The sequence below is a fragment of the Coloeus monedula genome, assembly GCF_965178545.1.
Source record: "Coloeus monedula genome assembly, chromosome: 9".
In the NCBI taxonomy this organism is placed as follows: Eukaryota; Metazoa; Chordata; class Aves; order Passeriformes; family Corvidae; genus Coloeus; species Coloeus monedula.
In genome coordinates this window covers 22,246,040-22,270,224 of record NC_138789.1, presented here as the reverse complement: position 1 = coordinate 22,270,224, position 24,185 = coordinate 22,246,040, and the positions used below count along the sequence as shown (strand labels likewise).

At 49.6% G+C, this 24,185-nt stretch overlaps 1 protein-coding gene across 6 annotated transcripts in view; it reads right to left on the bottom strand.

Moving 5' to 3' along the window:
* Nucleotides 1–24,185, bottom strand: part of RNF220 (ring finger protein 220) — a 220,176-nt gene that overhangs the window by 51,766 nt on the left and 144,225 nt on the right. For 5 of the 6 annotated variants that reach the window (XM_082287655.1, XM_082287658.1, XM_082287657.1 and 2 more), the window contains 3 exons: nucleotides 18,112–18,157; nucleotides 8,647–8,742; nucleotides 4,561–4,603 (listed from right to left, as the gene is read on the bottom strand). In XM_082287655.1, coding sequence (XP_082143781.1) covers nucleotides 4,561–4,603; nucleotides 8,647–8,742; nucleotides 18,112–18,157 — 185 coding nt within the window. Of the gene's footprint in view, nucleotides 1–4,560; nucleotides 4,604–4,758; nucleotides 4,909–8,646; nucleotides 8,743–18,111; nucleotides 18,158–24,185 lie in introns of those variants that run through there. The other variant, XM_082287660.1, reaches the window with a different exon arrangement.

Genomic DNA, 24,185 nt, shown 5'->3' with positions numbered 1-24,185 from the left:
CTGCCAGGAGGTGAGGAGTTCACTAATTATTATTAGCATTAATAATTATTATTAGGCTATCAGAGGGCTTCCAGCACCTCTGAGGCCTCACTTTTAAGGATGTACATTACCCTACACACTGCTCCTGCTGCAAGTGCATATTCTCCTTCAAGATTACACGAAACCATCAGGCACCCAGGGAGTTTAAGTCCCCACAGCAGATGAATGAGAAAGTAGCACATGGAGGTGAGCAAGAATTGGGACACTCTGCAAGGGCTGAGAGTCTGAGTTACGGTCTCTGACTTAACCTAGGAGCTGTGCTGGCTAGGGGAATTGCTCTTCCCTTCCTTGGTATGTAGTTCCCTAATATGGGGCTATGGAAGGTGAGAGGCTGCTTGCACTAGAGAAGGAGCCAAACAGCACTTGACAAAGCCTCTGCTGCTGAAGGCACACTGGTCCCTGCCTTCCCACAGCTGCAGAGAGAAAGAGCCAACCCACCGCTGCTGCCTTACTGGCAGAAGAGACCAAGGATCTTTTCTAACAATAGGCTCTCCCCATCAAGGCTGAGCCTTATTAATGCCAAAAGATCGTGTTACTCTCTAGTTCAGCCGAACTTCCTGGGAGAAAAGCTAATGGATTTTAGTTTTCACTGGTACTCCCTTCCCAAGCAAAAATTCACCTTCAGGACAGGGCACTAATTACCTCAGAAGTGCTCTTATGCAGCATCTAGCAGTGGACACTGCACCAACCTCTCCTGCAGCATCAAAGGACATGATTAAGTTACTAGCAATATCTCTTATGATTCCCTCCACCAGTTTGAGTGGTCCCCTGAGTCCTATGCAGACATCATTATCAGCTCCTGCAATGGCAGGCCAATCAAATTAAGTGGAAACATTTTTGTCTCCTTTCCAGTGAAAATCATCCAGCTTTATTCCTCCCCCACCCATCAGCTACAAAAGCACAGAACATGGTGGTGGTGGTGGTTGAACAAACTGCACGGTCTGTTTGGAGAGACAGGCTTAGGGTCACCACCAAAACTGGAATCAGCTTCTCAGGGAGGTGCAAAAGGAGCTTTGTAAGGACCTATTTCACAACTCACCTGAGAATGCCAGCTTTGGAAATAACCCTAAATTTGAGTCAAAGATATTCAAGCACAAGAGCTAGCACCTGCTCTCCTCGAGAGGAGTCCTGAGGAGTGTTTATACCTACTTTTGTTAGGCCTATCACAAAAAGCTTTTGTGAATCATCAACTCATCCAGAGCATCTGATGCAAGGGAACAAAGGCAGCAGTGGCAGAGCACAAAAAGCCATCTCAAGAATAAGCAAAAGCAAGAAAACAGATCATCAAGAAGAAATCTGTTTCAGACCTTAAGTACAATTTGCTGCTCATCTGCCCAAGAGATAACATTAAAGGCCAGATTCACAAAAGGGTCTCAGTGCAGTTCTCAGATTTGCATGGCCAAAGTTCCACACAGATGATTTCCAGCAACCTTCAATCTGACGCTATTCTCTGGGGTTGGCACCTACTTAACCCATGTTCTGATACACTAACCCAAACTGTGTGTCTCTAATTTTGAATGACTACCTAACCTGCTCTGCACTGCTAAACTCCACAAGCATCAATTTACAGGGTGGCTTAAAGTTTCCAGTTTGGCAACAGGGGAAATAAGGCAAATGAAAGAAATGCCTCCTTTATCACACAGGTTCACCAGGAATCAGCACCTCATACTCCTGGGTTCACAAGGACACAACCTCTGGAAAAAGTGAGTTTAGTACAGGTGAGAGGTGCAGGATTGACTCACTGAGGCTGACAGGGAAGTTGTGATACAAACACTCAACCAAGAGCCTAACAGACAGAACATTAATCTCCTGCTGCAGAGCTTGAAAATGCATGTGTCTTACTTACAGCTCAATTTAAGCCACAGGTTTGACTCACAGAAGTAAAATTCTGGCCAGTCAGGTACATGTGAACCATGTAACTATTAGGACTTAATCACTTTGTGGCCAGGCCAACAGCAGCTCACAGAAGAGATTTCCCCTCTACCCTGTCTTCCCTTAGCTCCTTTTGCACATTTCCAAATGAACACAACAGGATGGAAAACAGCAAGGTCCAAACAAGACTGAGTCACAAACAGCCTGGGCAGCCAAGGTTTGGGTCAAGGACAATGTGGGAGAAGAGCAAACACCATGGACCCTTTTTATGGGAAGTGCTTCTGGAACTCAGCTTGGTATTGACAGAAATACCAAGATAAACTGGTTACAACAATATTGAAAAGTACATGTAAAACATAATAAAAACAAACGAATTTTTTCTTTGACAGACTGCATTTGCCATATCCTAAGTTTCTGCAGTGTGTCAACAAAAATATGAAACAAAGAGCCAGCTGTCTTTGGACAAGTCCTGCACAACTTCTCTTCATGTAAAATAATCAAGATTAGGAAACTAAAGTTGCACGATCAATTACAAGCTCATTAAAATGTGAAATATAGCCAAATAGAATTTTTTTTCCCCTAAAGCACTCCAGTGTTCTCCACCTAAAGCAATACTGCTCAAATAACTCTTCAACGATAATATGGCAAAGCTTATAAATATCACAGTTATTTCAGTGCAAACAAATGTGGAGGAAGAAACAAGAAAGCAGGCAGAGTTCAGAAGTACAAATGTAAAGACACATGCAGAGAAAGGAGCAGTAGAACCCACCCAACCATTTGGCTGGGTGCAGACTGGACCAGGCATCACTACAGATATATTCTGGGAACAGCAGTAATCAGTCACAAAAAGCAAAGGTCAGAAGGAACCAGTTCTGATCTCATTGGGCCTTCTTTGGGACCCAAAGCACTTCACCTGAATTTCTGCATCCAGCTCCCTAACATTTGGACCCTCTTCATCTCAGGGTGAAGAAGAGAACGGACAGGAAACCCCAGCATTATTAGGGCTGTATATATGTTCTTTCGTTTGCAATATGGCTGCACCCCAAAAGGTACATACAAAAAGAGTAAAATGTCCAGCAAAAACAATGCAAATGCTGCACAAAACTACCTGCCTCCCTTCAGATGAGCCCAGGTTCACAAAAACATCCAACAAGAGGGGCCAAGAGGAGTTCCCAAGAGGAGATCACAGACTGTGCTGCAGCCCAGCTTCAGGTTAGACAAAAGCACAAAACACCACTGAGCCAGTTCAGCAGAGCATGCTCTCATCAAGAGCTTCCTTTCATACTGAAGGACTCCACAACACCAAGAATTTCACAAGTCTGGCTCAGACCTTAAAAAAAAATATTAAAAATAAGGTGACTGCACACTGTTGGCCTGAAAAAAGGTGGAAAGTGGGAACTTAGCCCTAGCTATCCAACTATGATAAAGGAACAGTTTGACATCCTTGACTCCAGAGACCTCTGTCACACAAAACAAGTCACCACAGTGCAACACCTCAGTGTATCTGAGCCATCTGAAGTCTCTGTGTCTGCCTGCCAGCACTGGCAGCTCTCTGCACTCGTCTTGGAGTGCAGAGCGAGCACCTGCCAGCAGTTACCTGTAACTGGTGCAAGGTAACTTATCTCTTTGTTCTACAACTTAATAGACTTTCAAGAGCTCACAGTTTTTTGGCCCTCTATGTTGATATTTAAAATTCCCGAGGCTAGTTCTGAATTCAGCTATGTCTAACTCATCAAAGATCTGGGTCAGTAACTTCTATTTGCTTAAGACTACACTAAACATGGAGAGCTCCAAATTCAAGCAAACTCTTTTGCTACCAGCATAATCTAAAGCCTTTGCTTTTTTTTTCCAGTAGATCTTCTAAATAAACTCCATCAGCGCAACATCAGAGGTGCTATCGTGAACTATCACATATGGAAGCTCGAGATTAATGAGACTCCTGATAGCCTGAATAACCAAATTCTGACTAAATGTTACATACTAAGGTAGCTACAAGCAGTACAAAATCAGATGGCAGAACATTGTTACTATGTACGTGGTAAGTTCTGACCTCTGAACTTTGAGAAAAGTTCCAACTTCTTCAGCTCTAATAAAAAAAGTTTCCTTTCAGCTTTTCTTTCCAATTTCAAAGCACAGAAAGGGGCTCCCTCTGAAATAAAAGGACCTCTGATTTGGTTTTTTTAAATACCAGGCCACCGTCCACTAAAATAAGTTGTTTACTTGTTAGGGGCACTCAGACATACAAGAATAGAAGTACCATCCCAGCATCCGTGGGTTTGAGAGAAAAAACCCCAAACAAAACAAACCATGACGTCAGATGATGGTCAGGCTTCTTAAAAGTTTACTGCAAGATTCAGCCATAAGAGCTGTGAAAGCTCAGCAGCTGGGCCCCACACAGAAAACACGGCTTTCGGGGCCTGTTTTATACCGGCTGCGGGGATCCGGGCGGTGGGAGCCGCTTCCCTGGGGAGCCGGGGAAGAGCGTGGAGGGCTTCACCCCCATGCCCCCTGTGCCCCCCCGGCACGTCGAGGCCCCGGCGAGGCTGCTGGCGGCTCCCGGCCTGCGGCGTGGGGGGCGTGAGAGTGTCACACAACTCGGCCCAACTCTGGAAACTTCGTAGGGGCAGGCGCGGTGGGGGCCGCACTCACCGTTCAGCCGGGTCTGCCGGTTCGCTCGCACCCGCAGGAAGGTCTGCAGAGGGGAAACAAGAGGGAAGAAGCGTCAGGACGCGGATGTAAACATCTCGCCCCACGCCCGTACACAAGGCCCGGCCCGGTCCCCCCACTCCCCGCGCATCCCCGGGACAACGCACCGTCCGCGGGCCTCCCCCCCACCGCAGCACCCACCTCTTCCCGGCCCCCGCCGCCGGGCCCCCTCTTGCCGCTCTGCATAGCCGCGGGCGCCGCGGGCGGGCAGCGGGCGGCGGGCCCGGGATGCGGGTGGATGCGGCGCGGCCCGGCAGGCGCCGCCGATCAGCCCCCGGCGGCCGCCGCCATGTTGGCCCCGGTCATGTGACCCGCGGCGCGCGGGTGAGAGTTCACTAGGCAGTTCCCATGACAACCGACAGGGGGCGGCAGCGCCCGGCGAGCCCGGCCAATCAGAGCCTCGGGACGGCTGGAACCCCGGCGACCTGGCCAATCAGAAATCAGGGACTACTGGAACCCTGTCTACCTGACCAATCAGAAATCGGGGGTACTGAGACCCTGGGGTGCCTGATCAATCAGCAGTCAGGACCCACTGGAACCCAAGAGGCCATGATCAATCCGACCCCAAAGGCACGCTGCTCCCCAGGGGCAGTTGACCAATCAGAGCCTGGGAACAACGGGGAAGCAGTTTTCCTTGTCCAATAGTGATGGAGCACCCTTTAGGCCGCAGGTCACTGGCCAATCAGAGGCTTGGCCCCAAAAATAACCCAAGGCAGTGGCCAATCAGGCACCAGGGCGACACTCTCCAACTTCCTCTGCCCCGTCAGGGACTGGGGGACGAAGGGCTGTTGGCCAATCAGTGTCCAGGGACAATAAGACCAGGTGGCCAATGGGCCTTTCCCTGGCCCCTGCCCAGCCCTGGCCCTGCCATGGAGCCCCCAGGGCCTGCCCTGGCAGTGGAATTGGAGCCCTGGGCAGGTGGAGCCCTGTCCTTCCTGGCCGCTGACACTGTCTGCAGCTGCCGGGGCTAGGCTGGGCATCCACCTCAGCTCCAGGGCTCTGACACCTGCCCGCCCTACCCAGAAATGGTTCCTGCCATGAAGACACCTTGGCTACAGGCAGAGCCTGCAGTTTCCAGTCTCTCCTCCCTCTTCTCCTTTCCACGTTTCAGCAAACCTGGGAGGTCAAAGCCGTCTCATGGATTTCTTTCCCATATCTGCCGTGCAGCTGTGGTGGAGGATGGCCCCAGCAGACCAGCCTGAGGCTGGGACAGAGCTGAGGGCTACAAATTGGGCAGCAGAGGCTCCTACAAGCACAAATCCCATTTGTTCCCCTCTCTGCAGACTCCTCAGACTTTGTTTCCTGGAATCAAGCCTAAATTTTGGGTCTCCTTTCTGGCACCTGACAGGCTGTCGCTTCTTCTTCAGATGGAAAACAAAAGAACCCCTGATACATTTCACTGCCCCAGATGATGATGGGCAGCTGGACAGTTCAGGTGCTTGCTGGTGAGCTTTGCACAGTCCTGACTGTCCTACATCCCAGCTCTGTCTGCCTGCTGAACCTGCAGCTGGATTTTCATACATGCGCTTACTTACAAAATCAAAGCTGCTGACTGTTGGCTTCACCCTTTCACTGAATAGAGCTGTTTTTCGGGAGGCACGCTTACCTGAGCTCCGGGGGAAGGAGGTGAGCCTTCTCCCGACAAGGATTGGGCTTTCAGTCACACTACACTTGCTATTCAGTCACAAATATTCTGTGGGCTCCCTTCAAGCCTGAAATGCCATATTTGCAGTATGGTGTATCACTTGTAATTTGCTGTTGATTTTTCCACCGGGTTTTATTCAGGGTTTTATCTAAATATAACTAAAATGGCATTGTTTTTACTCGAAGCTCCGTCTGACAGAACATACTGTATTTAAGAGGAGCAGCCACTACTGACCAAATCCATTGGCTGCCACCACCTCGGTCTGATCAGTGTCCATGTAACCAAACTCCAGCAACCAGGCTTGGCACAGGGGAGGCAAGAGGATCCCCTCCTCCCCACATCCAGGAGGCACCCCACTGCCTTCGCTGGAGCTCCCTCTCAGCATGGGGAGCAATGCAGCAAGCAGCAAGTAGCCCAAGTGCTGTGCCAGCCCCTATTTCCGTAGCACTCCTATTCATAAATCTCCTTCCCTAAGTATCCCCATGGTATATAAGCACAAAGACTAAGAAAACGGAGCCACAGGAATTCTGAAAACCCAAACGCCAATAACTCACGTTCTAGCATGTTACTAATACACTGTATAATCATTAGATCACAACACAAGGGACAGTCATAATTCCAGCACACCTCTGCATATGGAAAGCTAAACTTTGCAGACCTTAAAATCACCACCGTGAGAATCTTCTGCTCTGCTTCCTGGGCATGTCCCTTGGTAAGGCAGGCAGACTGAATTCTCGTTCATATTGTGGCTTTATTAAGAATACAGTGAGGCTTTACACACCCCTAGCATCCACTCTGAGGTCCCTTTACACTGCCAGCGCAGCATAACGCAGCCAGCACAAATGTAAATGAAAATCAGGCCCCAGAGGTGTTTTCTCCCTGCAGTGCAGACTTACAGCTCCCATTACACATTTGCATTAAGGGCTGCAACCCTCCATAAAATATGCTCACAAACTTAAAGCACATTAGAGAGTAGCTGGACTCAGCACATAGAGGGGCTTCTGCTAAGAATATTTGTCTTTGAGTATGACATAAAAATGTACAGGGACAGAGGGCTGCAAGGGGCCACCAATTTCACAGAGACTGATGTCTGGCGGAGTGGGAAGGAAGGGGGTTCGCCAACGAAGGGGGCCATGGCAAAAGTCTCTTCCATGCCCTTTTGAAATGAACGTAATTTATTTATTAGTCTTAATAAACAGGCAGGAAAGAGAGCAGGATTACCTGAAACAGGCATTTCTGTATCTTCTGCAAGGTTTTGCTTCTCTTACTTTGCACCAGGTTTTATTGTTCATGGGACGGTAAAGCAGCTATGATGTGACACCAAGTTATAACTCAAAGCCACAAGGGAATATGATCCACAGTTGATAATATAACTAACAAATAAGACAGAGGATGGAGTAATGGGCAACAAATGTATGAATCTGCTACTAACTGGATCCATCTCCAGGAAACAAGTTGCAGCTGGGTCTGCTCTGTTAAGAGCCTCAGCCCTGGTCGTCAGCCTCTCTCTGCGTGTCCAAACACAGACTTGGTGTGTGCAAAGTGGCTGATGCAGGAAGATGTGAGTGCCTGTCTGACCCTGGGCACAGGGTATGGCTGCAGATCACCACAGGATGGAGGGTGATGGGTGTTTGCCACGCTGGTACAGCCTCAGCCCACCCAGCCTGTCCACACAGCAGGTGGATGCACGCTTGGGTCTGTGCTGATGGCCAACATTAATTTATCTGCTGCCTTTCAGAGCCTACTTGAAGCCAGTGGCTGAGTACAGGCTTGCAGCCAAACAGTTTGGATGTGTGTTGAGTTGGAGTCGAGTGTGCCGGCCTGCCCCCAAAATACAGACTTACAACTAGCCAAGCTGTACCTGAGCTGCTGCCCTTTTCTTCATTTCTTGCTCCATCTCCCTCATTACTTATTGCATCACCCAAGTCAAGACCTGCTGCTCCTCTGGGCAGAGAGTGTTTTATAAAACAGGCTGGCATGGCTGTGGATGGTCCAAATTAATTTCTGTCTTGGGTGGGAGTCATGAGTAAAAAACGTCACTTCTCTGAAAGTTTCTCAATGGCACAGAGTGGGTAATGACAAACACAGCCATGGAAATAAGACCAAAATGGTGAATATAATGCAACAGAAACCTCTAAAAAGATTTAAAACATTTTTAAATACCACAGTGGTTCTAGTCAGAGCTGGGAGGACTTTGCAGACAAAAGACCACCTTTGCAGTCCTGTGAGGGGCCAAGCGCTCATGTCCCCATGATGCTGGCAGGAGAACTGGGGCAGTGATGCATAGCCAAGAGTAAGGCTGTCACACAGAGAGAGCTGTGGGCACTGGGGTGAGCTGGCTCCCTGCCTAAGGCTGAGACCAGCAACAGCATCCACCTGCTTACCTGGTATCTGTCTGAGTGATGGATGTCATCTGAGGAGTGGGGTGATGCTGTTGGAGAATCTCCTTCCCGCTTGATTGAGGCCGACAACAAAATTGACTGCAAGAGAAAGGAGAAATTCATGTGAGCATTGTCAAGCTCTGCCTGTCTCTAAGCTGTCCTCAAAGCCATGGAGAGCATGTGCTGAGCTGCAGGACTGTGCTGGGATGGAATACTGGGTTATGGGACTGGCTCTGCCGTTTCCAAGGGACTTGGCCCCACGAGGGGACCAGGCTGCTGGGTCTAGCAGAGTACAAATGATTCCTGCAACAATGTGACAGGCATTTTTACTCCAGGTCTGGTGGCTGGGGCAGAATCAGACCCTGCTGGAAATGATATGTGAGGACCACACCAGAAATTCTCATGATAAGGCACAGGAATGCTGAGGTGGAGCAGTGCTTACATGTCCTCATCCGCCCTTTTTAAGTGCCACTAAATCTCTCAATAGCTTTGTAAACTGCACTAAAGCTCTCAGCACCTTTGCAGTGCAACTACCTCTTCCTTCAGTAATGATGCTATTTATTTTAATAAGTAGCACAGAAAAAAAAAAAAGGGCCTTTTAGAAGGTTAAAAAGCTCAGTGATATTTGAGACCTAAGAGATCACTGATAAACTTCAAGTCAATAGTAGGTAAGTCTAAATTCTACACACAGTGAACTCTAGCAGGAAAATTACTATGGGAGTTTGACAGCATCCAAAGAAATGTACGCTGAGTTGCAATGGAACTTTATTATTAGAGTACTTTGAGGGAAAAATGCAATTTAAAATTCTAATTTAAATTATAAATTAGCTCAACTAGGCTAAATATAGCCCACTACATTGTGAAAAAATGTACACTGGAAATGCAGCTCTGCAGATGTTTGTTTCTGAGAATCAGCTGGCAAGATTTGACAATAAATGACTGCTTGGAGATGTGTGTGTGTGTTTGTGAAGGGAAGTGTAGATATCATCTGAATTGGACAGGTCAAGTGTGGTGACAACATTATTAAAAAGCATAATACCTTGGAGAGAGGCAAGTATTCCAGAAATATTTGCCTCTGGGCTGAAATGAAATGTGAAAAAAAATGTGCATTTTTGGGAAAGATATGAGAAAGTGGAAAAATGACTCAGCATACAAATCGGTTCAGTCAGCAGCAAGCAATCCCCCAGGCTTGGACAGCTCTCCACGAGAACAGCACGGCAGTGCAGCCAGCACGGGCATGGAGGGAAGGAGGCTTGGGGTGGCAGTGGAGGAGGGCAGCTTGGGATACCAAGTTCAGCCCCATGGGTATGAGCTGCCAGCCCTGCCATGAGGGCAAGAGGCATGGCCCAGTGTGCAGTGCAGATCTCTGCCATAAAGCACAGCTCTACCGGCTGCGGGGAGATGTGATGTCCTGAAAGGGGTCACAGAGGAGTTGCCTGCTGGGGTGCTTGGTTACCTCCTTGGACACAACTGCTTCTGCCACCTGAGGGCTGTGCTGACCACATCTTGGGGCTGGCTTGCTCCTCAGCCCAGCCCAACAGGGATGCCAGGCACTGGGAGGGCCAGTGGGAGCCTGTGGGGCTGGGAGCACCCATCAAGGGCTGCCTCAAGAGCTCAGCCTCCACTTTCCAGGGCACAGACGGGCAGAGCAGGGAGGCTCTCTGGCTTCATATGTTGGCTGAACCCAGCTGCTAGTGGGCTTTGGTGAACAGCTCATTTATTTCTGGAAAAGCCCTCTGCAGAATTTCTGCAGAGTGCAGACCCCAAGCTCCTGCTGTTGTTTAGTTTCTTTATTTTCTAAATGGAGGATGAGGACGATTTCTGAATAAGCAGGATTGCACATGTCCTATAAAAGAGAGGGATGAGGTTCAAAGCATTCAGTTGTGACTCAGAGTAACAGCCCTGACTGCAGCAGTGTTAATGCTCTAATAAGCCAAGCAACCTGGAGCTGGGAGGGTTAAATCTGTTTTGTCTTCCAGTGTATTCTAGAAAAGGGGAAAAAATACCCATCTCCCCATTCCTTGACGACAGACAGACAAACCCTGCCTGCCTCCAGCTCCCCCCTCAGCTTCTGGTAGCTCTAATCCAATATTATTATGTGAAAAATGGTTGGGCTAGCTATGGAGACAGTAAATTAAACGTTATGTATTAGTTTTTAGCGTGTGGTCCCGGGAAGAACGCCGGCCCCATTTATTCCACAAACCTCCTGAGCACCATGGCAATGACCTCTGGAAAAACGAAGGGCTAAACTAATCCCAAAGATGTCAATCTCGAGGCCTCTTCTACATACACTTGCAGTTTAGATTAATAAACTGTCTATTTTTAAATTGTGTGCAAGCACTTCAATTCTAAATACCTTGCCGGCATGTTAAACACAGTGTTAGAGATGCCAAGTCACACTTCCCCTTCACTCTTAGGAAACTTGACTTCATTTGTTTTTCTCATTTCCCTGTGCTGTGCCACACTTTGCCTCTCGGGCAGCCATGGGGGCAGGCAGGGATGCAGGCTCAGAGGCTAAGGGATTAGAAAAGGCACTCACCATCAGGGTGACTTTCAATCCTGCATTAGGCCAGCCTCTACCATCCCAATTTTGGCCTCTTTTACTCCAGATTGTCATGCTGAAGCTGTTTTCCAATGGCTAAGCAGTGAGGATGCCTGACCACAGCATGCCAAGCCAAGGATTTGCTGTTCCCTGCACCCACTCTGCTCATTTCCACCCAGGTCCTGGCAAGCAGAGAAAGGGCAGTGATACAATTCCCATTCCTCTCTCAACTGGGCTCTGGGAAGATGGCTGTGGAGGGAAAAGGTAGCTTTACATGTGCTTTGCATGCCCATGCTGCATGGCAGACCCAAATTCTGGCATCCCAGCCCAAAAACATGGCACTGAGTGCTCTGTGTGAGACACTCCTGATGGGGAGATGCTCTCTACCATGGGACCAGGTTCTTAAGCAAGGTGGGAACAAGCCTTGATGCTGAGATGTCCCTTTTCCCTTGGGGAAAGGCCACTAGTCAGCTCATCCATGCCTAGCTGCCAGTACATCCCAGCTGCCCTTCAGAGTGTGTCTGAGTGAGGATATTTGGGGGAGAGGACTCTCCTCCCTCCCTGGTCTCCCCTCCACAACTCCCACCATCAAAGATGGAGCAAGGGCTGTATGTGAGTGGTGGTGAAGCTTCATATTTCTCCCTCCCCTTTAAATCATCTCTCCATTGGGTAAAGGCACTCTCTGTGGAGGTTATAAACCCTGAGAGGATCAGACTGAGCATTACACCTGGGGCAAGCTAAATAAAAAAAGGTCACTGGCGCTTTTTAAACATGGACAAAAAAGCAGTAAAATGTGTTTGGAAAAAAAAATCTGGCATTAAATCATGACTTTTTGCCTGCCTTGCCTCATTAAAAGTGGCCTTTTGGAAGGTAAAATTATCATTGTAAGTGATAAGATCTTTAAGAAAATAATTCACGGCTTCTTCACCCTTTAATATGATAGCCGCCACCGGCTAATTTTTTTCTTAATGGCAACGAGGCCATCAATCTTGTCCAAGCCCTGCACTCCCTCCTTCCTCCTGCCCCTCCTGCCATGCTGGGCAGCCATGGCCCTGCTCCGTGATTCCTTCCTGCCCCTTGGAGCCCAGCTGTGCCGTGCCAAGGAGAAGAGACGTGTCTGGATGTATGGCTTTCCCTGCTTGTGTCCACAGATCCCGAGGGCACATAAGCCTTGCTCATGCTGCAAGGCTCACGCCGGTTGCTCCCGACACGCTCCATGGACCGTGCAACCCTGCAGAGATGAGCTGGGAATGTTTCAGCAGCTCACCGAAACTAGGAGCAACACCTGGTTTACGTGTACAGATACAATCATACAATTGGTATGAATCAAACGTGCATGCTGCAGCCTGCGTGCCAGCTGCTGCGATCCCAGGCCATCGATCCCCAGACCTGCTCCTCCCTCCTCGGGTGGAGGAGCCGTGGGCAGCGCTGAGGCAATGTCGGCAAGGACACCCGTGCCAACTCGCCGCCGGCTCCTGACCCGCAGGCGCGCCAGGCGTGGGCCCGGGGCAGCTCGAGGGGAGGGGACGGGTGTCAGGGTGCAGCCGCCAGCCCGAGGAAATGGACGGAAATTGCCGGCACACGCCGCCCCCAGCCCGAAGAGCGGCCTCTCGCCGGCAGCCGGGGCAGGTGTCAGCGTGGGGACAGCCCAGCCGGTGGCTCTGACATTCTGCTGCCTCTCAAGGCCAGTCATTTGAGAGTATTAAAGTGCTGGACTCCTGCTTTCTGAGAGCCCTGGAAAAACATAAGGAGTCTATTTTTCTTAAACAATCCATCACAGCTGCTGTCAGCAGAACAAATACCCTAACCCTGCTTTTTTTTTGATCTATCTTTTAAAATTTTATCTTTTTTTTTTTTTTTTTTTTGGCACAAAGTGTTCCCTGCTTGATGCATTCAGCCTTAACTCTGCTGTCTAAATAGGTACTTATCACTTAACATGGAGGTGATGGCTTGACATGTTTTCTGTCTCCTGCCCTCCCCTCCACGGTAGGGAAGACGTCAAAGTGTTGCTAATAGCTGTTATCACTTGGGAACTGTAACCTGAAAGCAATGAGTGATACCAGGCCTTGCTGTGATTTTCCCCCTTAACTCTGCTAGCCATTTTTGTTATTGCTGGAGGATCCCCGACACAAAGATGCTACTATTAGAGCTGAGTTTCCTAGAAGCTTTTGGAGGGTCCACATTTGCTCCTCGGAAAAGTTAGAGGTAAAATTATCTAGTGGCTTTTAGCTGGCAGAGATAAAGGTAGGATGGAGCTGGGGATGAAAGGCTTAAATGTGAGAAGGGTGTTAACAGAAATAATGGTATCAGCAGCTTCTGGCCTTCGCTGAAAATTTCCAGTGGTTCACAAACAGAATAAGCTTACAGAAGTGTGAGCGACTAATTCATTTCTGCATGTTACAGTGACACCTGGGACTGTAATGAAGCTCTGCGTCCTCCTGGAAGAGACACCAGCTACGTAGTGGGAAAAGGGGCACCTTCCAGCAGAACTGCCCATCAGCACTCTGGAGATGGAGGGGGAAAGAGGTCTGGCCCAGGTCTGCCCCTCTCTGCTCCTTCTGCCAAATGCAGTGGTTTCCCCTGGCCTAACAGGAGGGTACAGCTGTTTGGCCCAAGGGGAGTGAGGGGCTTTATTTGGTCATGGGGTAATTTGTTTTATGGAATAAAACCTGGCAGATACTTGGTTTTGGAGTGACTCTGGTATTCATCACCCCAAACTGCAGGAAGCACAGCCAGCTAACACTCATCCTGCATAATTTCCTCTCCTTCACATATCTGTGGGCTGTTCTCATGTCCCCAGCTTGGCCATAGCTTTGCTGCAATACCCAGATTAAGCTTTTTAATCTTTCCTTGTAAATCACAGTTACAGAGGGAGGGGGCACAGATATAGTAAAAGACTTCTCCAACCTCCCAGTCTGTCAGTGACACAAGAGAAGGAGTTAAAACCCCAGGGCCCAGACACCAGTCCCCTGTTCCTACCACCAGACATGATATGGAGAAGTTAAATGATTGTGCTAGAAATTTCATCTCAAGTGAGGCAGCTGGGAAGGGCTTAATACAGACATTCTGTCAAGGTTTAAGGCTCCAAATCTTGCTTGCTTCGAAGCTCTTTTTCCTTGGAGGGCTTTAGTGGTCAAATTTCCCACTAGATGTTGTAATTCTCTCTCAAACTGCTCGGTGAAGCTGTAAAATCACAGGGGTGCGTGGGGGAAGCAAAGAGCTCTGGCGCTGTGACTTGGTTTCCAGCTCTGCCGGAGGTCTGGGAGAAGTGTGCTGGCTGCCTGCCTGCGAGCACCCTCCGTGGAGCTGGTGCACACCTAAACAAACCAGCTGCAGGCATCTGCTGGATGCGTGGGATGGATTTTGCTCGTGGCCACTCACATCAGTGTTTGTTTGCAGCAAGAGCCAGAGCATGGCCAGGACACAATTTGCAGCCATGTATTAGGAAGCAGCAGTGGAAACTGAATGCTGAACCCACCACAAGAGCTGGGATGCTTCATGGATCCTAGTCTGTTCCCCTTCAGTGATCAGTACCAGCTCTTCCACAGGGGATATAAGTTTACCTGTTAGGTGACAAGTAACGGTCTGCAGCTGATACCCTGAAATATGGGCAGTACTGAAGTGCTCTTAGGTAGCAATGAGGACCTGGGAATGCTGACTCTCCAGTTACCACCAGCTGCTCAAGGAAGAGTGGGAACAGTTGGATTTACACCTCGCCAATATGGGTTCAACCCAGTGTGTGCTCCTCTCCTGCCTTGCAAGAGGCAGCCAAGGCAAGGGGAGAAAGGCAAGGGGAGAGCATGAAGTCCAGGAACGATACTCAAGGGGAACTCGTGCTGCTGACAGCTATGTACAGACTCCTGGGCAGCCAAACAGAGTCTATGGTGCTCTCCATATGCCTTTGTGAGACATTCCTGCTGCCTGCTCTGCCTGAGACCCAATCTCTGGCCGTGCTGGGGAGAGCTGCAGGGAAGCTCTGGGCTCACAGAGGTCTGTGGTATGGCTGGCTTGGACAGACTTTCAGAAAGGGACCTTCTGAGTGACAATCTGCTTGTCCAAGTGCCTTGTCCACACTGGTGTATCATCATCTATTAGGCTTGGTCTCTAATGGCAGATGAGGATCCTGAAAGCTGGAGATCTGTGGTGTTCAACACTGCCTTTGAGCTGCCTTTGCAGAGAGGGAGCCCAGGCACCAGGCAGTGGTGCTGGCTGGAGCCCCAGCTCACAGCCCTTGCTTGGCCATCACTGCCTCAGTCAGCTCTGATAATAGAAGAACCTGATACAATAATCCTGCATTCATCACATCCCATGTTGAGTGATTGGATTTTCTTTGACATATTGCCATGAAAATTGACCCAGTGCAGTGAGTGACAGTTCTTCAGGGGCAGGGGAGCAGTGAGTGAGGAATATGCATTTACATCTGGGCTTTTATTGCCCAGAGAGACATTTGCTGGGGCAACTGTGGGGATGGGGTGGGAGCCAAGCCAGGACACAGATCATGGGAAGATTAAATCCCCTGTCCCAGCTGCACCCCAGGAAGAGCCTCAGGCCAGCACAGAAGTGGCAATGGTAGTGATGCTATAGGCAAAGGTCCTAAATGAGTCCTAAAGTGGAGTCAAAGCCACTGGTGACCACAGAAGTAACTACCAGCCTACACCCATCCCAGTTCCTATGTCCCTGAGTGAAACCAGCTTGCCCCTGTTCGTTTTGCCATTGGATTCTCCTGAGGGATGGCGAGGTGCAGCCCCTTCTCCCGTTGCTGGCCTTTTTGTTGGCACCCTGAGAAGGACTGGCCAGGAAACATTGCAGCAGTCTCCTTCCACCAGTTCCCAGAGTGGGAAGTGGGACATGGTACAGGTCTTCCCTGGAGGTGCCTGCCAAACCTCCAGTGATGCCTGGGTGCCTGGACATGGACTGCACGCCCACTCTGGGGGGTCTGTCCCCCATCCCTCTGCCTGGGACCATATCAGAGGGACTTCACATCCTGATGGACTATTCACACCCCATATTGCAAACATGCAGTGGGCAGAAAGGAAAAGAGCAGCCTTCATCTCCCCACCACCCTCCTCCTCAATCCCACCTGGTTACAAAGAGGCCTTTAATACCAAGCTCAGGTGAAGGTGACAGCACTGTGCCTTCCCATGCCACACAGGACTTGTCTCCCAGCAAAAGCCACCTAGAAATAATGAATCCTCCTGGGCTGAGAAGCTTTCAAGCTCTCTGAGAAGGGAATGAAAGATTTCCTGATTTTACCCTCTCCCTCCCTGCTCTCCTGGCTTCTTGAAGTTAATGTTCTTAGTCCCAGACGTGACGGGCAAAGGGAAAAGATCCATGTGGTGACAGGGGACGATTGATCTCTTTTACATAGAACGATACTCCAGTCCCAGTTTAATCCCCTCGCTCAAGGCAAATGGGATTCTTTGTCAATGGAAACTTCAAAAGCCTGGCCCTGCCGTGAGATGGACCTTCTTCTTTATCTGGTCTCTGTCAGTCACTCACTGTGTTTGCCTCCAAACAGCTAATCTGTCTTCCTAGCCGTCCTTCTCCCTCACAGGCAATGTGTTTGGGGCCGTTGAGTTATCTACACTGAGTCCTGATGAGGAGGGAATGGGAAGATTGCAGAGTCCAGATGCTTTCATTTTGCTGGTGTCCTTTCCAGCTCCTTCAAGACATCCCAAGGCAGCCTCACACTCTGTGGATTATCAGCAGTGGGTGGGTTTGGGGATTTCTCTGTGCTCTGCTTGTTTTTTCACAGGAGAAATAGTCAGGTCTCCACTCTCCTCCTAATCTCCCTGGGACAGGGCACAGGAGCAAAGTATAGTCATGCAGGGGTCAAAGGTGTGGAGCACTATGGAGGATCACTGCAATTTCTATTTTCCCTTGAAAGGTTTGGGAAATTGTTGGAGTTATTTGGAAGTCATCCCTACCTGCCAGGAACTCAGGTCAGCACAGTGGCTCCCAGGCCTCTCCCTTGGTGGGGCAGACAAGGTGTTGATGTACTTGGCAAGACACCCAGCCCCAAGGAGAAAATCTAGAGTTGAAATGTCAGTCTTTGTTTCTGACATCACATGCCAAAAAAATCACCATAAGCTTCCAGAAAAACCAAGGGGGAATGAGACTGGAAAATAATTCTGATGAGATGTGATGTTAATTCCTGTGAGAGATGCCCTGCACTAGTCTGGAAGCCAGGAGCCTCCCTCACTTGGACTGTGTCACCAGCAGTATAGGAGAACCCGGACCACTGGCCTTTGACCACCTTGGGGAGCCCAGCATGGTTTTCAGAGGTGATGCCCTTCAGTGCTTCCTGCCACCTGCTCACCTGCCCGAGCTCTGGTCTTTCCCACCCCTGTGCCACATGAAGTCCAACGAATCAGCAGCAAATCAGTAAATGATGCCCTCTGCAGTGATGCCATGATGCTCTTTGAGTTTTGTATTTCTGCATTCTGAGCCAAAGGGGTGTAGGTGGCTCCTGGGGAGGGGGTTGTGGCTGAGATGGGGTCTTCAGTGATTTGGGCTGCTCCTTGGGTGTGCTTCACTCCCTTGAGGCAGGCCCACTCTCCCCTTCCAAAGCTGGCATATGGCTCTGGCTCCAGGAACTCCCACACTTGATTTCCCAGGCTGAGCTCAGGCTGTGTGTGATCAGCTTTCATTAGCTGTCATTAGACACAATCTGGAGTCCCAGAGCCCAGCAGCTCCGCCGTTCCTTGGCTGCATGAGGAATGCAGAGCCCTGTGCAGGCACTTGGCTGCTCCAGCCCAGCAGCTGAGTGGGGACAGCAGCTTTCCCCAGTGTCGCTGGCCCCCAAAGTGTGGCCGCCTTCCTGGGAGACATCAGGTAGCAGGACAGGGAGCAGGCTGGGAAGGTCACGGGGTGTAAAGAGCATCCCTTGGGGGGCAGGGGAAATATGCTGAGTTGTGCTCACTTACCTTGGGGGTGCCTGCTGCCATGGCATCCTTCAGGATGGAGCTCTTGCTGCCAAGAGAGAAGAGAACGGGGTCAGTCACAAAACTGGCAGGCAAGGAGAGGAGTGCTTTGAGAGATCTTATAAGGTCAAATAGCAAAGCCGAGAGCCTCCTCACCCTGACTGGAGGGGCATGGGAAGGAGGGCACTGCCAACTATTTTTCCAGCTGTAACAAAATGGTCATATGAGTGGAAGTCCCCAAACCCAGCCACATGAGTCAAGCACTGACTCTCCTCCTGCCTGGGGCTTGCACAGATCCTCTCCGAGCACCAGGAAAAAGCAGAGAGCAAATCTGCAGGCGGACAGGGAAGAAAGCCAGGGAGAGGGGAGCAGAGGTGGTGAGCCCTGTGAAGGGTCAGGCACAATGAAAAAAAGGAGAATAGGAAAGAGAAGGAGATTAAATCGGTATAAGAGCAAGGGAAAAAAGATCTCCTCAGCTGCAGGCACACTGGGGAAGCAGCAGCTCTGCTGGAGGCTGGAGTGATTTGTTAATTCAGCTTGTTCCCCATTTAGCAGGGAAGGAGGTCCCTACCCGGTGCTCCTCCTCTCCTGCCCCCGCCAGCGGGAGATGCTATAGATTTAATAACACCTTCCCCCCTCCAGACAGGTTAAACTTGAAACAATTACATATCAAAGCCAACATGGCGGGGAGGCCTGCACTGTAATTTTTTGGTTATTAAAGTAATCTCTCTCATGTAAATTCTCCTGCTAACATGCTGCAAACAGCATTAGGAAATAAATTATTTCCCCATGATTCGATTTGTCAATGCAAAGCACCTGCAGCAGGCAAAAGGCTCTTGAAATATGTTGCCAAGCCCAGTGCCTGTGCTTGTAAGAAGACGCTGGTGGGGCGGCTGGCTCCCAGCTCCCCATAGCCCCAGGGAGATGATGGATGGGTGGGTGGTGGAGGGGGGAGGTTAGTGGGGGGAGGCGGGGGCTGGGGAAAGGGGGGGAATGGAATTGTGTTTAATAACAAAATTTGTATGCAAGCCTGCATCCCAGGCTAAGGATGAGTGATCGGCAGCCAGAAAGTATTAAAAAGCCTCGCTAAACAGATGCTGACAATAGAACAAGACATATCAAATCAGATCTACTTCAGAAACATTAATATACACACACACACGCTCGCCCGCGCGCGCGCACCCGGCTCCGCACACCCGCGCTCCTTTCTTCTCAATCACAGCAATATGGGAGACATCAATAAATTTTTATGAGACTTTTAGAAGATCAACACAGTACTAGATGTGACAAAAAAGCAATGTGCCTGTCATGTTCGCTTTGTCGGGGACACTTTAGCCCCAGATGCCGAGCTGCAGTGCCAGCAGGGAAAAATTGAATTTGGCTGGCTTTAATCTGCCTTGATTTGGCAGATGGCTGGGTGTTATGAAATGAGCAGGGATGAAGGAAGGTGTTTTCTCCTGGGGCTATGGCCCCCCTCCTCTCCCAGTGCCACTGCCTTTTGCCCCCTGCCCTGAAACGGTGGAAACACACAGTTATCTACTGCCATCAGGTCACTCCAAATGCCACAGCTCTGCTTCCAGCTATGGTTCCTGGGGACCACGGGTGGATGGGCTGGGGTGTCACCTCCTACACAGCCCCACTTCCCTGAGGGGATGTGCTGTGGGATGCTCACCAAGGGTACAGGATGTCCCCTGTGTCCTGTCCCCCAGCTCTGCTCTCTACCCTCAGGAGGTGTCACAGAGCAGAATTAGTCCCTGCTGCCCACTGAGACACAACCCCGGCACCACCTCAAGCTGTGCAAGAACAAGCATGATGGGAAAGATTTGCATCCCCTCTCCACCTCCAGCAGTACCCTGAATTTTTCAATCACATGAAGTGTGAAACAAATTTTTTACCTTTTATAAACCAAATGCCTTGTTAAAAAAAACAAACCCATTTCCTCCCTTTTCTTGTTAAAGGTGTTTAAAATTATTCCTTTTCAAGGGAAAGAGGAAGAACATAATTAATTCCTCCTAGAAGTGGTGTTAGGGCCAGGAAGCTGAAGTTTTCAGAATGGTCAGCCAAAAGATCAAGCCTCTGCTGTTGGGACCGATAAGGAATGGGACCGGTTTAGGTAACTTGGCAAACTTATTTTATGCTTCATCTGGAGGATTATTAATACCCACCCCCTTTCTTACTATGTAGCTCTACTCTATTGCTAGTAAGAGTTTGCAATTTGTTTTTATTTAGATCCAGAGATGGGTTAGGAATGCGCACAAGCTCAGGTCATCCAAGCACCCACACCCTGCAATTTAAAGGTGCTTTTCTCCATCCCATGAAAGAGCCCCCAAAGTACAAGGGCTGCAGCCCCCTGCACATCTTAAGGATGCTGGCAGCGGGCTCAGGATCGAAAGGCTGTCAGCAAACAGAAACCTTCCCCTCCATAAACACTGCAGACAAATTAAAAATGGTAAAAGGGAAATCAAGACCTTTAAAGTTCAAACACTTTTCGGTGCCTTTTAAAGTTTTTTTGCTCTAGGCCCTTGCAGACAGCACAATCTTCGGAGACCTTGGGATTCTCTTTAATCACCCAGCCAGGCTGCAGTGGTCTGAAATGATTACACATTTACATAGTAATAACCCCAACACTCCCCACATTATTTCATGGCTAGCATATTTCCACTCAGCGAGTGATCCATGTGTTTTAAATTATAACCTGTACATAGGAAATTAGTTACTAAGTACGATATTCACGGGCTCATCTGACACTTCTAATTAAGGTGATTTACACAGAATTATCTTATGAAATAAAAAAATGGTGTTTTGCTAGCTAATAAAATATAATTACTACCCGCTTTTCTAAGTTACAGTTAGTTTTAATCTATTTGGGGAATTGTTTATCTAGTTCATTACAGCAAAACAACTTCTTTCCCTTTTAGGCAACCCCCCCAAAGTACCAAAGAAGAGCAAGGAACACCCTGGGAAGACCCAGCGATTTTTCCTTCTCTCTCTCCTGAAGACTTTGCCTTTCCAAGCAAGACAGTGCTGTTTCCACACTGGCTCCCTTTCTTGGGGCTGAGACACCAATTCTGTCTGTGCATTCATGTATCCCCATGTGTTTGGATGCCCCCCATGGGGACAAAATAAGGCCCCTGCTCTGGTGCTGCCAGACAGCTCTGCCCAGTGCTGCAGCTGCATCACCCGTTAACAGGAGCAGCACAGCCAGATCCCCACGTGCTCCAGGATGCTTGCTGGGGACACACTGCTCCTCTATATTAGGGACCATCAGCTTTAAGAGAAGCATTTCCTCTCAGCAGAGCTCTTCACAATGAAAGCAGGATTCAGGCTATACCAGAGACATGCAGATGTCCTTTAATGCTAGGTGCACATTTGGTTAGGAGCATCCCCAGGTGTAAATGGGAATCCCCTGGCATGTCCCTGAGCGAGCCTCAAGGGGCTGTTCAGGCCCAGTGCTTCTGTCGTGATTTCCCAAAGGGCAGCTCAGCAAGCCAAGCATGTGCCCTCCTTACCCACAGTCTTGGGGTTTCCTCTACCCCTGCCATGGTTGCTATTACACACAATGACCTTCAAGCTATTTACTTAGTTATGGTCCTGCCTTTTGGGGTGTGCTTCCATAGGAAATAAAAAGGCAATACACAAGGAGTGGTCCCTTATCACCCCCATGAATGTAGGCTGCTGCTTCTTCCCACAAGGAAAAATCACGTCATTAGCTGAAGGTTTGAAGTTCCTGGAGCTTGGGCAGCTACAGTTGTTTCTGCTTATCCCTGAAGGACACTGAACCAGTAAGGAGCAGGTAAAAGGGCTGCTTCCATGCAGCTGGAGTCTTCCAGCTCTGCCATTCTTCCGCGGAATCCCTTCTCAGCAGCCCCCTGTTTGACAGGCACCAACCTGTTCAGCTCCCACATGAGATCCTGCAAAACCAAAAGATTTCTACAGGCTGCAGCCAGTGGATATATTTTGTAAAAAAACTCCAAACAATTGGAAACAATTTATTTTTAGCTGCAGGACTTGTGGCTTGAACATGCAGCCTTGGGATGCGAGCCCCAGGAGCAGAGAAAGCCTCCAGCAGAGCTGTGTGGATGGCAACGCCAGCTGTAAGGGAACAGTCTCTGGGTAGAGATGGAATTGGATTTTTGTGAATGCCAGTTTAAGTAAGTGGAAGTGTCACTTGATGCTTAAATAAGGAAATGGGAGTTTGATTTTACACCTAGCTGCAGGTGACAGCCCCCAGCATGGCCAAGTGAGATCTGTGCCATCACAGGAAGCACACTGGGATTTTTAACCTGCTGTGGCTCCCCCAGTGGCACCTGCATCCCATGATAAGGGAAAAGGGCTGAGTGATGGTAAAAAATTGCCAAAGAGGCTGCAGTCAGTCAGGGATAGAAATGTTCTACACCTACAGTGCCAGATGTGCTTCCCACATGCTCCCCCAGTCAATATTTGTGAGACCTCAGTGTCCAACAGTCAGTTGTGACAAATCTGACCCACAGGGCAGTCACCCACCTCCCCCAAAGAGATGAAATGCAGCAGAATCATAAAACACTGTGGCATGATCTGACCACGCCGAAATCCCCTATTTGCTCTGTCCTCTTCACATCCCCAACTCTTTCTGCCCTGCTGGGTTTTCCTTTAGCAACCTCTGGTACCCCACATCCCTGTTCAGAGCGGATAACAGATTTCTGGGGTGAGGATGAGTGCAGGGCCAAACAGGAGACTGTGGCTGGGGGTAGCTTCATTTCTCTCCCACTATTTGAAAAGGAGGTGGCTGGAAAAAATAAAAAGGAAAATTGGAGGGAAAGGTCATGCATTAGATTGATTTGGGGGGCTCTTTGCTACCATGGCTATAATGACTGTTTAATTATTCCCAGCTCACGTGGCAGTTCAGAAGAGGCTCTGCAGAAGACATGCACTGCTCCAGGGCAAATAACTGACCGGAGATTTATTTCTCACCCTTGGGTTTCCACACACTCCTTCCCAGGCCTCCCATTCTCCGAGAGTCAGCAGCAGAGGAGGGCTTTACCCTCCAGAGTTCCAAACCTCAGCCTTCAAATCCCTGCCCTGGAGTCAGGGAATGGACTGTAGGTACCACAGGTCTGAAGGCAATTTAAGGAGTATTCATAACCTTTTTGGGGCACTGCATGAGCAAGGGAAAACAGGACCCACAGGTTTTTCATTTACTGTGCTACCCTGGAAGTTCTGACCCATGAGAGGTGCTTCTCACCTATGGATTATGGACAACAGCTTCTGCCTTCCCTGTGGTCTGCCATGGAGGAGAGGAACGGGGCATCTCTAAGCAGGGCAGGCAGCTGCCTGGCTTGTGCTCTCTCTGCTGGAAAAGCCGTGGGTGAAGGGTCCAGGCTGCTGTCATTGCCACCCTCTAAATGCACAGGAGGAAGCTGAAGGGTTTCTCTTCCCTTTCTGTCCATGATTAATCTGCCACAGTGAGGGGCAGGGACACAAATCAGAGGAGGGATGAAAGAGGATAAATCCATGGTATCAGCAGCACCACATTGGCTAGATAATAAACAGACTCCTCTCCTCATAAATTTCTCTCCATTCCCCCATGTTTCCCCGCCATCAACACTGGCAAACCTGGAGCAGGACTGCTCCTGGCCTTTCTCGTGTCCTGGCTGGTGGGAACAGCTGTGGCTCTGCTAGGGAACCTGGGACCCTCCACCTGGGTTGGCATCCTTCACTCCCTCCACAGGCTGGGGTGCAGCAGGAGCAGCAGGATAGGACAGTGGAGCCCCATCTAAGCTCGTTGGGCTTTAGATGATGCATGGGACACCTGAGCCGACTGTGGCGAGGTGATCCATACCAGCACGTGGAGTGGGTGGGAGAATCACCAGAGACACAAAGCACGCTCCCATGTACTTGGTATTTCCACTGTCTCCGTTCCCCAGGGTGGCTTCTTCTCACTGCCTCAACACCACACTGTGTCCTCAGTCCTCATTTTGGCAGCAGCCAGCTCACCCACTTCTCCACACCCCACCCAGGGATGTGACCCTGTTAGCTGCCTTGTGGTGGCAGGTGGTCCTGGCCTTGCCCGGGAATCACCAAAAAGCTGACACTTCCAG